This window comes from Zalophus californianus, chromosome 2 (assembly GCF_009762305.2).
Source record: "Zalophus californianus isolate mZalCal1 chromosome 2, mZalCal1.pri.v2, whole genome shotgun sequence".
Lineage (NCBI taxonomy): Eukaryota > Metazoa > Chordata > Mammalia > Carnivora > Otariidae > Zalophus > Zalophus californianus.
Window position 1 is genome coordinate 93,932,963 of NC_045596.1, and position 16,188 is coordinate 93,949,150.

The following is a 16,188-nucleotide window of genomic DNA, read 5'->3' on the forward strand; positions in this document are numbered from 1 at the left end:
GTAGTACATTTACAGCCCAAATAGTTCTCAATTGTACACTTCAGATTTACCCAACTTCTTAAAAATATTTGAGGGAAGCTGCAACCACAGATTTCAACTCCATGATTATTTCTTTGCCCATTCTTCTCTCTCTTCTGTTTTCAAAATAACTTCTTTCAAGTAGGGTTCAAGTAGAATTTATCCTCCTCATATTTTGTCCACTGCTCATTAGGCATGATCTGCTGCCTCCTGGTCAGATCCAGTGCTCTCTCAGTGTGAAACACCCTGTGGTTATACAGGTTCTCAGGAAGCTTATGGCCTCTTTCACATCCTCATTCTCATATCCTGTATCATCTCACACTAACTCCAGTTTATTGAACCCTGTGGCATTGTGATACCATTTCCGAATAGCCTCCAGCCACTGGCTGGATGCTGCAATAGCAGGCCCGCTTGCCATTTTGATCCCGAGACCCCACAATTCAGTTTTAAAACACTTCCCTCACCCCAGAAGATTCCCTCCTACCTATTTCCTCTCAGTCCCCCTCCAACATTCAGCCACAGGCAACCACTGATCTGTGTCAAGAAGTGGCTGTCTTCATGGTTCTACACAGTTAGGCCTTTCTGAGAAAACATTATTGGCATTTGGGTTAAAGGACAAGCCTTGGAAGTTAAAGGGTATTGGATAGACCTTTAACCATCTGCTCTCATTCAAAGGGTAATAAAATTTACCTCTTCCAGAGCCAAATGCTTTGCGTTCTGTGGTGCAGACTTAATTCATTTACATTCCAAACAATTGTGAAAGCCTGCAGAGCAGAGGCTTCTCCTTTTTCTCAGAAGGGGAGGAGGGGAGAGGTATCCTGTTCCTATATAAAACCCCAATTCCTAATCTCAGGGTTCTTCTCCTGTGGTACGACTCCTGGACACGGAGTCCTAACCATGTGGCTGTTAGGAGGTTACCTCTGGGAAATTGGTGATGTCATCATGAGTAAATAATAACAATGACTCTGATCTCTACCCCAGCAAGGTCAGGGTTTCTTTCGGGATAACTATGAAGAAATATAAATAGTAAAAATGTATCAATTTTGCTGACAAGGATGAGATCCTGTTTGAAACCTGGTTTGCTGGGAGAGTCACAGGAGAACCTCATAGGCGGACTAACAGGATTTGAGAGATGTCAACAGAAGCTAGTAGCTACCATTTTGAAAGGATGGGGAGACCCTTGTTGGCTGAGGAGCGGGAGGTAGGATTGGAACAAGCAGCCCAAATGGTGCTTTTGGTTTTTGTTCTCTCTTCCAGGCAAGGGAAGAAAAGTTCCAGGAATTCCCCAAATTGGGCTGTGGGTAGGTAGACAAGAAGTCTCAGTTGCTTTCTCCTCCAGGCTAGATGAGAAAGAGCAGGAATTCCTAAAGGTGGGCTTTGGGTAGGCCCCAAAGAGTAGAAATTACTTTGTTTATTGCTTTCTCCTGTAGACAGGAGGAGACAGCATTAATTAGTTACCAAAACTGTAGTAAGGCTTTGGGCACTGCAGCTGCTAAGCTGCTCAAACCTGAAGGGAGATAGATCTCACTTGTTCCTATAGAAACACTTTGCTTCTCCCCTCCCCCACTCCCCTTCTACTGTGATCTCTACTGCTAAAGGTTTAAGTATGGGGCTCAGGACTTCCCGTCACCAGGGGATGAGGGTAGCTCTATGCACTCATCTCTTTATGCTGGGGAACTTTAGGAGGGGAGGAATTAAGATGTCAATAATTTGCTGGACACAGGTGTCTCTGTGCCTAGTTCTGTGGCAGGAAGTGGTGTGGGACTCAGGGATGGATAATGAAGGTACTAAAAATGTAAAATGTGGAGCCATAGAGGACAGAAAGAAACAGCGCAACCATAGCCCGGATGCTAGGGAAGTACACAGGCATGGAGCCAAAGAAAGAAAGAAGGGAAAAACCTTTCCACTTATCTACTTACCTAGTCTGATGGTCACTGCAGCCACTTCTCCCCGCTGGAAAGTAATAGCTTATCTTGGCAGCAGTTACTGTAACCTTTGAAAGGCTAAGTTAACTCTTAGGGCTTTGAGCAAAACCTGAAGAAAAGAAAGACAAGTATAATAAAAAGACTGTGTATTTTATTTTTACATGTACGTGGGCACCTTCACCGGAAAATGAAGACCCAAAGAAGTAGCTAGAATTGAATGCTACGTACTAGGTTGGACAAAGGGTGGTAAATTGTAAGAACGTGAGAAAACAAAGGGGTTTGGGCTAGGGCAGTTAATTGTGGAAACGTGACTAGAGAGATGAGGATCAGTTTAACAAGTTTGTACAGATTTCTCTCAGCCTTCAGTCCCCTTCTCTGGTGACGAGAATGTCTTCCTTCCTCCTGGTACAGGAGGGCACTTTTCATGGGAGTTTTATCTCCTGCCTTCCGGAAGAAAAAGAAAAAGGAAGGTCAGAGGTCCCTTCTTGCATCTGCCATTTTTAACTTGCCTTTAACTCACTCAAAGTAACCAATATGCCAAGACAGCATATTTTGGGGTGATAGACTCTGAACCCCTACATTTTGTTGCTGAATTAAGTGTGACTGCATAGTAGAAAATAATGTGGATGCGACATGCTTGTAATTCCCTACCTCCCAGGTGCTAGAGGGGATTGATACTCCAATCACAAAAAGCTACAAATAGAGAAATGTTAGTGGGACATGTATTAGAATGCATCTCCATGACTGATGAATTATGCTATAATTTTTTTGCTGAAAAAGAGCCTCTGGAAGTTCTGGTGATGGTGAGGTGAGAAAATACAGTTTCAGATGCTACCTCAAATCAAGGTTTTGCTTCTGTTAAACTTAGTTATAAAAATTTTTTTTCTCATAGTTGTTTAGGATTTAGAAGTTCAGTTGAAAGTATCCACCAGTCATTCACAACTCTCAAGGTTGAAGGAACATTAATTCTTTATTGTTTCCGGAGAGATTAATATGTCCTCTTGAAAATTGTTTTTGGATTTTTATTCTGAAAGACAAATTTCACTTTTCTTTGACTCATAAGATGTTCCTCACTTAAAATTTTCAGCTAGAGAATTTCTGCAAAGAGTGACTATGTAGACATTTCTCATGAGTTTATGTTATTTTCTTGCTCCTTTGCGGTTGTTGGGATTAGTTTTACACAAAATTGCATAAACCAACTGACCAAGAATATAGGATTGTAGAAAAATTTGAGAGAAAGGAAACTTCAAGTCATAGATATGAAATGGAAGATTAGGTGATGTGTTTGTCTGCCCAACTCACAAGGACATTTTGTTGTCCTGGGTTTAATAATGTCATAGCTAGCCTATAAATCAACAGACTTCATAGAGATGCTACAACCCAGCTTAAGAAAAATGTATCTTCAAAGAAGAATTCCTACTCTGCCAAATTGGAGAAGTTTATAATAGAACACCCAAGGATAGGAACTATAGTCCATGTGGCTTCATAATTCTATGAAGACATAGAGGTTTTTGCTATTTATGTTTTTTTTTTTCCTTTCACCATTTGCTACAAAAAAAATTATTCACAATTTAAGCCCCCACCTCTCCTTTCTGGAAACTCTCATTTCAGCTAATGTATTCTGTGATATTCAAAGTAGTGTTAGAATAATACTGTTCTGCCCTGTTAGGTAATAAAGATTATATAGATAAAATTGGCTCTCAGTTTTGTGTGACTTTTGCTTGGCTTTTGCTATAACATTCTGTTTTTATAACTATACATTATTAGAGTTACTTTTTTATAGTGCTAGAAATGTCTGCATTTCACATTATTGCTATTATTATGAGGAAAGCATTAGGGATGATTAGTTCTATTTTCAACAGTGAAATCCCTTTATAAGAAATGGAAAGCAAACCAAAAAAATGGAAAACAGAAACTCAAGCAAATATAGCTGAACATATGGACATACGTGATTATTTTATTTATTCATTCAAAAAATATATATTGAACGCTGACTATGAGCCAGGTATTGCTTTATACACTGATGAAGCAGATGTAAACAGACATAAACCACTTTTTTAAAAAGAGATTTTATTTATTTATTTGAGAGAGAGTGAGTGAGAGAGCACAACCTGGTGGGGAGGCAGAGGGAGAGAGAGAGAAGCGGGCTCCCTGCTCAGGGCTTGATGCCAGGACCCTGAAATCATGACCTGAGCTGAAGGCAGGCACTCAACCGACTGAGCCACCCAGGCGCCCCAGACATAAACCACTTTTAAGAAGCTTACACTCTAGAGGGAAGAGTCAGGAGAATAAAGAAAATATGTAAGTAAAATATGAACTATATTAAAGGGTGAGAAGTGCTACGGAGAGAGATCAATCAGGGAAGAAGTGTGGGGGAGATGAGGATGTCAATTTGATTTGTGTATGTTTCCCAGGAGAATGTACACGACCTGAAGGCAGGAACTCTGTCTGATGATACTTGTCACCAGACCCTAGCAGATACCATTACATGTGGCACTTCACAAATGTTGAATAAATGGGTGGATAAACTTGGCATTGAATGAATCCTCCCCTTTTCCTGATATACTTTTTCCTTTTCATATTACTTTATATAGTACATATATACAGCAGTCCCAAGACCTCCAGATGCCTGAAACTGCGGATAATATCTAACCCTATATATATACTATATTTTTTTCCTATGCCTACATACCTATGATAAAGCTTAATTTATAAATTAAGCACAGTAAGAGATTAGCAGCAATAACTAATAAAAAATAACAATTATAACAACATGCTGTAATAAAAGTTGCATGAACGTGGTTTCTCTCTCTCTCTCAAATATCTTATTGTACTGAACTCAGCCTTCTTGTGATCCCAAAGTGATGAAATGAAGCAAGGTGAATGACACAGGCATTGGGATGGCAACAAGTGACCTGACGATACAGAAGGAGGATCACCTACTTCCGGACTACAGTGAACTTGGAGTACCTGAAACCACGGAAAGCAAAATTGTGGCTAAGGCGGGAGACTATGTATATAATTTGCTTATTAGTTATGTTCATTATTTATTGTCTGCCTAACTTGGCAAGAGCATAACTTGCACAAAGGTAAGAATTTTTATTCATTTTGTTCATTGATACATCCCAAGCCCCTAGAATTTTACCTGACAAAGAGTAGAATTTAATAAATATTTGTTGAATGAATGTATATCTTTCTGCCAACATCTATTCTGATGGCTACTGACAAATTCACAATTTGGGTGCTCAAGAATCCTATGAATAAAATGCTTAATAAGCTAATCCTGATGCCAAATTCATGGACCTTGGAATAGCAAATGCTAAAGTGTATTTACTGTATATTTATTCAACTGTCAGTGGCACAGTGTTTTCTCTATCCTTCAGATTTTCAAAAAGGGCCTGGTCAAGAAAACTGTAACATTCACTCAATTTTTTGAAAAGGGAAGTAAGAGTATGTAAATATAGATGAAACAACTCCTTTAGTAGACTTGACAGACCTGGGGTGGATGTTTTCACTGGAAAGGGACTATAAGGGTTTGTTGCTTTTTTATTCGAATTAACTGTTTTATATCCTTTCTCATCCAAGATGCATAGCCATATCCACAAACTGTTTTCTGACAAAACTAGTGGGAAACTTATTTTTCAGTCCAGGACTTTCTTTTGGTCTCCTGGTAAAAGGATCAGAGGTTTTAAAGAGCTGCAGTTTACAGTTGAAAGAGCCACAGACAGCTCTAGAAATGCAGCCTGAGAATCATAGTTTAGGAGAATGACACCTGAGACCAAATGTCCAGTATTAACACAGTTTTAATGATTAGAGCATGAAAGTCAACTGTAGAGGATTTCCCTTCCTGGATGTCTTGAAATACCTAGAGGTTTGCTGAAAGCATTTTGGGAAAATATTTTTGATCATTATTTATAGATGACTATTATGTTAGACTTTAGTTTTTTAAGGGGCAAGATAGACTTAAAAAAAAAAAGATTTTATTTATTTGAGAGAGAGAGAGAGTAAGCACAGCACATGAGCAGGGGGAGGGGCAGAAGCAGACTCCCTGTTGAGCAGAGAGTCCAGGAGCATGACCTAACCAACTGAGTCACCCAGGTGCCCTGCAAGAGAGACTTCTCTTAAATCACAGTCTACCTAGGACCATGTGCAGGTGGCAGGTATTCTTACAAATAGCGAACAACATCTGTGAAGCCATTTCCAGATAGAAGACTGTGGGCTAATTTATTTCCATCGAAAAAGTTATGGTCATTAATAGAGAACTTAAAATCACATCCCCACCGTATCTACTTTGTGTAAGAGTAGGATCATTATAAATGTTATAGATTAACAAAATAACATTTTTCTCTATGAAATAGCCAAGCGGAAACACCTCTTATTTGCAAAATCCATATTATAAATAATATACAAATATATTTTATATATTTATATATTTAAAATACATATATATTTTCTATATTTATATATTTTTATATATAAATAATATGGTTGTTAGAAAATCATACCTTCAATTGCCTATTTGTAAAGATTTTTGTTGTAATACAATTTTATCTAGAAACTAGATCAGGAAAACCACACTAAATTTGCTAGTGCTGTAAAATAAGTCATTTTAATAATAAAGACAAATAAAGTGTTTATGATAGAAACAATAAAGTTGTCTCTCAACCCCGTACAACACTGAACTTCCAAGTAATCTGTAAGGAATATCTTCATCTTTTTACATTCAAAATAATGGTTGAACAATGATGATTATCATTTTTTCTGACTTATTTTCTTTTTATATTCTATGAATTCACACAGTATTACAGTAATTTATAGTAGTACAGTGCTTGGTAATCTTGAAGATATGAAATAAACTTCTAACAGTGTATAGAAAATAAAAATAAAAGTAATTTGTCTAACTTTTTATGAAAACAAAATAATTAATATTTTTTCTGTAAAATAAATTATGTACTTTACGTTGAAATGTCATTCTGTTAAAGTGTTTAGAAAATAGTTACATTCACGTTTTGGCAGTGTGCTCAAACATTCTTATTTGCCATTCCCTCATGTGTGATAAAATGAGGTGCAAGCTGTTTACACAGGAGGAAACAGCTTATTTTCACAGGAAAGGAAATGATACATGAAATGGAATTAATTTAAAAAACCCAAGTATCATAAGATGGAGATACAATAATTCACTAAGAAAAAGTACTTTTCAAGGCCTTTTGAGGTGAGGCAACCTTTGTACTTGATGAAAGGTATAGTTTTCATCATGCTACCCTGTAACTTCCATCAAATTAACATATTCATGGATTGCAGTTTAAAGCAAGTGTTTGGTCTGTTGACTGAAACACAACAGCTGAAATCCTTAATGAGCACTTTCACAAAGGAGCAAAAGAAATAAACATCTCCATTCTCCTCCAAGTGTGGCTTGCAAGGGTAGCACCTTTGGCACTGAATAGCCCTGTTTTCCCTGTGGCCAACACATGAAAATAAGCCTGGTGTTATGGTGGTGATATTATTGAGCCAGATTTGCTGGTTTACCTAGAAAACAGCTAAAAAGTCTTGACTAAGACTGACTTAAGTTTAACCAGACAGGAAAAAATGTGTACTTATCCACGGTGATGGCAAACACCAGAACGGCAATTTGGAAATGAACCTGCTTTCTGCTGTTTCTTCTTTGTCTTACTTTTCTTCTTCTTTTTCTCAGCCTTATTTTTGTTTGGCTTCTTTTTCTTGTATTCCTCTTTATACCATGGTCCCCAGACTCCTCCATTGAGCCGAGGGTTACTTCTGGGGTCTTTGGGGGGGTACCTGACAGGCACTGCAGTTTTGTTGAACTGCGAGAGCCTCCGTAGGAGCTGCTTCACGATTCCAGGATACCTGTGAGACAGGTCCACTCTCTCATATGGGTCAGCTGTGATGTTGAAGAGCCATACGCTTTTGCCGGTCGACAAGGTGATTCGTTCGTTGTGCCACCGGTTGGGCCCCAGGTTGCTGAAAGACTGAGGGGGAACCCAGTCACTGTAGCCAGGGTTTCCTGTAAGCAGTTTCCAGTGCTGCACCCTGATGGCTGACTGGATGGCAGTGTTCCAGATGCCGTAGCCTGCTGCCCACGAGCCATTTTTTGCCTTGGTATAAATGGGATCAATGTTGTGCAAAATATCCACCCGCGGTGAACGAAGGCCCTCACTTATGGTTTCCCAGACATCATAGCCATCCAGCTGAATGTCCTCATCAATCTGTCCTTCAGCCAATGAAATCAGAGTGGGGTACCAGTCGGTGATGTGCACAAGCTCCTTACACACCGTTCCCTTGTTTTTCAGAAGTGGACTATGCACAAATCCGACAGCCCGAATGCCCCCTTCCCAGTATGTTCCTTTGCTACCTCTGAGAGGCCAGTTACTTCCTCCTGCTGTGGGCTGGCCGCCATTATCTGAAGAGTATATGATAATGCTGTTGTTATAGAAACCATATGTCTTCAGGGCCAGGGTCACATTGTTGATTGCTTCATCTAAGCAGGAAAGCATGGCAGCATACCTCCGCCTATTTATATTGATAATGGATCTGTAGTGTTCAAAATACCTGCCGGGGGCTTGCAGTGGTGAGTGAACAGCTTGATAGGCAATATATAAAAATATAGGCTTTCTGGGGTCATGAGAAGCTAAGATTTGTTGAACTCTTTGAGTGTACATCTGTGTGGAGTAGATGCCATTGTCATAGTCCCAGGCAGCATTGTCATTTTCATACAAGTCATAGCCACACATCCCAGGACTGTCACATTTGTAGTGTGTATAGTAATCACCACTTCCCAAGAGGGAACCAAAAAAGGTATCAAATCCTCTCTTGGTGGGCATACATTCTTTTCTATAAAAACCCAAGTGCCATTTTCCAACCATATGTGTTGAATAGCCAACCTCCTTCAGCTTCTGAGGTAGGGTTGCGTTGTCCAGAGGTAAGCAGTTGGGTTGGGTAGGTCTTATGATAGAATGTTGAAGTCCGGTGTGTATCTGATACCTTGACAAGAGTAAAAATGTTGTCAGTGCAGTATAAAAGAGGTTTTACAATGATTCTTAAATTAAACAATGGTTCTATGAAGAGAAACTTTACCCCAAATGAAATAGGACCAATTCAGCATTTCTACTGTTGACTCAGAAGTCTTATCCTAATTAGCTTCATATTTAACATTTGAAATACATTTGACTCTAGATTAGTACTTTTGAAACTAAGATTTCACCCCTTATCTCAAAGTACTTTTGTTTTTTTTGAGAGTGCGAGTGGGATGGGGGAGGGGCAGAAGGAGAGAGACTCTTGAGCATGGAGCTCAGAGCCCTACACAGGGCTCGATCTCATGACCCTGATCATGACCTGAGCCGAAATCAAGAGTTGGACGCTTAACCAACTGAGCCACGCAGGCACCCCTATCTCAAGTGTTTTTAACGTTCTTTTAATGGAATTAATCTGAATAAACTTTAATCTCTTAATTAATTATATGACATAGAAAACTAATGTGATGAGGAAAAGGATACAAATGTTAGAGTAGTATTATTATTAGTTTTTAGTCTAGGGACCTCACATTAGCTCCTGAATCATTTCCTGAGATCTATTTCGAGCTAATTCTGAAGCACTAAAAATACAAGCAAAAGTTATATAAAAGTCTGCTGTTTGATTGTCAAAAAATACTTTATAATTAGTTCCCAACCTGTTAGATCTCTGTAAAGAGAAAGGGAATTTTTCTGGCTCACAATACATTATTTTGGAAAAACCATTTTAGAGTAAGGGTTTTAGCTAATGCTAGGGAAGGATTACATTTTCCCAAAAACAGCAGGAAACAAGTCCTTTCATATTTTTTCCGGTGTCTCCATTTAAAAAAAAATTACATTCACTTATAGTCTAAGAAAACAAGGCAAACATTATACATTAAAATTAAATGAATGTTAGTTTCCAGCATTGTTCTTTTCCCAAGGATATATTGCCAAGCACTTTTCCTCAGAGAATGGTTATCATCACATAAGTGTATGAATTTTCATTTGGGTCAAGATGTGTTTATTAGTTCATGACATTTAAAAGCAATTGATTCCATAGTTATTATATAAGTTCAAAAGGACTTTTAAAATAGAAAATACAGAAATTCTGAGAAAATGAAGGTTGCAGAAGGTAGATATGAAAATATCCTTGGAATCAAGTTACAAAGAGTAATATTGAGATCAAAATAAAAAATTTTTTAAATTGATTTAACCTGAAAGGCCAACATGTCATACATACCTTGGGTGAATAGTGCAATTTATTTAAATTTTCAAATGATAGTATAATGTAACTGTGAATTCTTCTGAAGCATCAGTTGCAGTAACATTGATGGTTTTGTAGGATCCATAGGGAAATTTGGTCACTAATGCAAAGCAGCATTCAACATGGGCCCTGTCTACTCTGCTGATCATTAAGCTGTGAAAGTTTCACAATTCGCCCAATTGTGGTAATTTAAAATGTAATAAACTCTCAAAGAAATAAGCATTTCATAAGCGTTATTTAACACCCAATTCATAAAGTATTATTACTATCCTTGATAATTTCTCATGATCCAGTTCAGGATCCAAAACATTTACTTGTGAAACCATCGATTTTGTATGAGTACATGACAAATTGGTAACACCTATCAATGTAAGCATTGAGTAAATTTAAAAATGGAAAAATCTGCATGGGTAAGAATTTTAATTATTAACTAAATTATTCTATGCAGAAAATGTACTGGGCCAGAGTATCTATTCAACTCATTGAATGGCTAACCAATTCAAGTCTTTCTAATCAAACTGGGCATTTTCTCAGCTAGTACTAAAAGCAAAAGTAATTGAGCCTTTTGAAAAGCATGAAATACAGAAAATGCTCACAAAAAGAGTAGGAAAGAAGAGGTCTGCTTCTTTCAGGAGAGGATACAGTGTTAGCAGATAAGTAAGAGACATCATCAAAACTATTAACTGTATGGTTTCTGTTTTCCCCACGACCTAGAACAGTTTTCATATTGGAAAATTTAGAACCAACAACATAAAGGTTGGGCAGCAGCTCATGAATAGAAGCAATCTTTTCAGGACAGACTCTTATTAAATGGATTCAAGACTTTGGGGCCAAATTGGTGGAGTTTGGGGTAGAATTTGTGGCATGGGTTAAGGGTAGAGTTTGGGGGTCAGACAGACCTGGGATTGAATTTGCTCCACTGCTTATTAGCTGTGTGACTTTGGGCAGTACTTAATCCCTCTGATCCTCAGTTTCCTTGTCTGTAAAACAGGGATAATAATACATATTGGGTCGTTGTAGCATTGAAAGAGAGCATAGAATCTGATAAGGAGACTACGTCAATAGATGGCAGGTTTCGCTATTATTACTTCCAAGTTCTGAGTCATATGTTATTTACATATTTGTACAAAGTTTTATTATTTATAGGCCTTCTTTCACATGCATTATTACATTTAGTCCTCACTACAACAGTAAGAAGTAGGATGCTTTTATGTTAATTTTATAGATAGAATAGAGATATAGAGATGACCCCCAACTCCTCCAGCCTGCCCACCAAGCTGGGAAATGTTTCCTGAATGACAGGAGTTAAATCTAATGCTTTAACTCTTTTTAAGAGTTAAAATCAGTACTTCTTGGATGCCTGGTTGGCTCAGTTGGTTGAGCATCTGCCTTCGGCTCGGGTTGTGATCCCGGGGTCCTGGGATCGAGCCCCACATCGGGCTCCTTGCTCAGCGGGAAGCCTGCTTCTCCCTCTCCTACTCCCCCTGCTTGTGTTCCCCCTCCCTCTCTCTCTGACAAATAAATAAATAAAATCTTAAAAAAAAAATCAGTACTTTTTGAAAAATCAAAGAGCAGGGGAAAAATGCCATCAGTTTTGAGAAGCAAATCTGTTCTAACTTTCTAATTAAAGAAAGGAGGGATTTTTGTAAATCAAATAGTGAGGTTTATATTGATTCCAGAAAAATCTGAGAACAATTTTTAAGTAGATGATTCGTGAGCATTTCAAAAAGCTAAGTTAGCTTCATTTTCTTTTTAAAAATTTTTTTAAATTAAATTTTTAAATTAAATTTTTAAATTAAATTAAATTTAAATTAAATTTTTTTAAAATTAAAAAAATTTTAAGCTTCATTTTCTTTTTTAAAAAATGTCAGTATTAGGTAAACAGTTTAGGAAAATGATGGGCATTTCAAAAATCTGCTCACTTTTTTTTTAATCTGCTCATTTTCTTATAAAATAATGAAAAAATAACTGTATGGTAACATTGTATATTCACCATAAGAATGATAATGTTACACATTAATACCAATTAAGGCATACAGATAATTTTCATTTATGTGATTTCTCTGGCTTATACAAGTCTGTGGACTAGGTAGGAGTGTTCCATTTATTATTTTCATCTAATAACAACAAAAACAAAAAACACTGAAACTCAGAGTAATTCAGTGGTTTGTCAAGTTTCACAGCTGTAAGTCTTGAAAAAAAAAAATCTGGAATCCAGATTTTTGGCATCAGAGGCTTTTCCATGAACACGCACAGATTATTGAACAGGAAGACCCATTTCAAGTTTGGGTTAATTTATTTGCATTAATCTTCAGTATTTATTCATTTGCTCAGTTAAGCAGTATACTGGGTGTAAAATGTGTGCCAGGGACTAAGTTGTTGTTTGTTTTGTCTACCACCTCCTGGTACCCAAAGCTTTGATATCCTTAAGTGAGCTCTAAGTCAAGATCCTTCTTGCAATGGGAGCGACTTTAAAGTATGAGTTCTCTGAACCCTGGGATCAGGTGGGGATGGAGACAGTGCTTTTAGTCATGGAGAACAGCACTGAATGCTAAGAAACTATTTTCTTTCTGGAAGGAGATGGTTGGAATCCAGGGAAGAATCTTTGGCTTGATAGTGACTCTGACTTGGCAGCAGCAACTAGCTTGATGATCAATAAGTCTTCAAAATACACTACAAAATAGTATATTGATCAATTGGTTGAAGACTGCTGATCTGGGAAGTAGTCTCTGGAACAGTACAAGAGGGCTCTTTCCTCGGCTTCAACACATTGGTCATTATTATCCACTTATTATTATAATCCATTATATATCCATTATTATCCATGACTTAAATAAAGAAACAGAAGAAATGCTTATCATCTAGGAGGAATAGCTGATATTATAAGTGGTATAATCAAGACTCAAAGTAATATAAATGACCTGAAATGTCAAAACAAAGAAAGTGAGATATAGATTAAAAATCAAGGAAGTGCTCAAAGAGTGAAGGGAATGTCAAAAAGATGCAGAAGCCTGAATGAAGGGGATCTCACTGGCCAAATATGGGACAATGCGAGTATCAAAATAAATGATGGTAAAAAATAGTAAAAAATTATACCCACTGAATAAAATAGAAACCCTGAGTCCATACTAATATAAATTGGTAAATAATAAAAGTTTGCTATGGAATAGGATTAATGACATAGTCGCACAGTACCTCCCCACAAAACATGTAATAAAAGAGTAACTGTACAGGGACGCCCGGGTGGCTCAGTCGGTTATGTGTCTGCCTTCAGCAGCTCAGGTCGTGGTCCCAGGGTCCTGGGGTCAACTCCCACATTGGGCTCCTTGCTCAGTGGAGAGCCCTCCTCTCTCTCGGCCTGCTCCCCCTGCTTGTGTGCTCTCTCTCTGACAAATAAATAAACAAAATCTTTAAATCGTAACTGTACAGTGAAAGCACCTGATAAATGCCATATTAATCTAGCGATCAAAGTTAACATCACCAATAACTGGGACAAACCAACATCATGTGCCTCCAGATAGGATGTAATGAGAGGAGCACAGCACTGTTTCCATGTGTGCCAGCCTCAGTCTCAGCATCACCTCAGTCTCATCCCGAGAAAACAATGGGCAAACCCAAATTGAGGGATATTCTACAAAATAACTGGTCTAAAATATTCAAAAGTGTTCAGATAATGTAAGTCAAAGAAGGAATGAGTTAATTTTTCCAATTTGAAAGAGAATAAGGGAACATGACAAATAATTGCAGCATGTGATTCTGAATTGGAATAGTTATGATAAAGGACATACTTTGAGAACTGGCAAAATTTTAATAGGGTCTAAGGATTAAACGGGAATAACAATGTTAATTTCCTGATTTTGACAGTCTTGTGACCAGTGTAGAAAGAGATTTTGTCAGAAATATAAAGTATTAGAGATGATGGGGCATCAGGTTGGCAGTGAACTCTCAAATGGTCCAGAAAAAATGTTATTTGTGTTGTACTTATAGGGTACTTGACTTTTTCCATAAGTATGAGATTGTTTCAAAATTCTTTTAGAAAGTCTAACAAAATCTAATTGGGACAAATGGAAGGCACTGCATGTTAAAAAGCAATGATTTACATGTTCGTTATGGATCTGGGAAGTTGGATATATCAGATTATGAATTTGAAAAAAAGCAAAGAGTTAAAATGCTAATAAGATCTTACATTACATAAGGGCAGTGTGCAGATTCTAAGAAGTAATAATCCTACTCTGTGCTAATCAGAACATATCTGGAACAGAGTATTCAATATTTAAGCATGCTCCCCCAAATGCATGTACATTTATTTATTTATAAATGACATACATTAGTACTGTACTAATTTATCAACATTATAAGCATACATGAAATAGAAACTAAGAAGAATGGGATACAAATAAATAGAAATAGAATTTCTGGTATTTTTTCTTGTATCCTAATGAATGATCCTGCATTGCCCTGGGGTGTATATATTCCAATGTGGAGACCACTGGTACAGAAAGTTGCTTGTAAAGAGATAAGAACTGAAACAGGGATTAATGAGAAGGCTATTACAGTAGTGTGGGTCAAAGATGACGGTGGCTTGGACTACCACCTAGTGGCAGTAAAAATGGAAGTAAGTGGGTAAATCAGATGTATAATTTAAATTTAGAACTGACAGGACAAAATCAGTGAAGGGAGGGTAGTGGGAAAGGGAGAGGAAAAAAAATCAAGGACTTCTGAATTTGTGGCTTTCATGTTTTGGTGAACAGTGGATGGACCAGCTGATCTCTGTTTTGTTCCAAAGTATACAATTATGACTAATGGATAACATTACAAAATGGTAGATTGCAAAACAACAACAACAATGCAAACAACAACTACAAAACCCCACAACTAAAAAAAGAAAAAAAAAAAAACAACAAAATAGACTACATAATCATCTGCCAGGGATTCTTTAAAAGATGTATTTGAATTGGGAAAGGAGTACAAGGTTACCTCTAAGGTGCCTTCTAAACCTGAGAATTCATGGATCAAGGATGACAGGTCAACGTTTCCTTAAAGAATGCTGTGCAACCTCAGAGCAGCTTTACAAAAACAAGTTTATAATATTATGTACAGGTGTTTGATAAAGAAGTTTCCACAATGCATCCATATATACTTAAGTTCTTTCTTTGAATAATATAAAGTTAGCTTAAAAAATAGGTTTTTCACATAATATTTTCTGAATGAAGTAATCATGACTAAAAACTAAACTAATTTTGAAATTTATTCTACTTTTTTGTTACCATCTGGGTACCATGTGAAGAAAATTCCATATGAACAATAGTGAACCTAGAGTTGATGCCAAATCTGTTAACATCAATAGCCATCATTCTCACTTTCCTGCCAACTTAAAAGACAAAAGCTAAGTGGGCCTTCAGCTTGGGCATTAGAATGTGTAAAGACTTCTGTAATCTTTTTAAATATTAATTTATACCACTGGGTTCTGGTAGTGGCAGTAGTTTTGAATTCTCTTTTGTCTAGGAATGACTAATATAATATCATTGTTTTAATCCAATTACATAGTTAATGTACCCTTATAAATACAAGATTCTTATAAAGATAAAACATGAATCCTCACAGTTCCATGCAGACTCCAGTGTCTAGGATTGTTACAGAATACAAAATCAGCCAATAGTGCAGGAGAAATTGGTATTTTGAATGGAAGGAACCAGGTATAAGACACTGGGTTATGAATCAAATGTCACTGAGATATTTATAAATTAGAAAAATATAATTAATTTTCCATATTCTGAAAGGTGTTCCTTCATCACTTCCTTCCAAAAGACTCTTTTATCTCAAAGACTGTCATTCTATTTATAGGCCTTAATTTCTTTCAGCTTTCAGTTAATTATATCTTCTGACAAGGGGTGTAAGTGGGAGAGAGGTACCATAACAACTCAATGTCCAGATTTTTATCTTATAAATGAAGGGGTATTCATTGGATATTCAT

At 37.1% G+C, this 16,188-nt stretch overlaps 1 protein-coding gene and 1 pseudogene across 2 annotated transcripts in view; both read right to left on the reverse strand.

Moving 5' to 3' along the window:
* Nucleotides 1–105: 105 nt before the first annotated feature.
* On the reverse strand, nucleotides 106–436 carry LOC113925976 (annotated as a pseudogene).
* Nucleotides 437–3,889: 3,453 nt separating this feature from the next.
* The window catches only part of ARSJ (arylsulfatase family member J), a 78,586-nt gene continuing 66,287 nt past the window's right edge, over nucleotides 3,890–16,188 (reverse strand). For both annotated transcript variants that reach the window (XM_027600689.2, XM_027600688.2), the window contains one exon: nucleotides 3,890–8,942. In XM_027600689.2, the coding sequence (XP_027456490.1) occupies nucleotides 7,538–8,942 (1,405 nt within the window). In that variant the 3' untranslated portion in view covers nucleotides 3,890–7,537. The remainder of the gene's footprint in view (nucleotides 8,943–16,188) is intronic.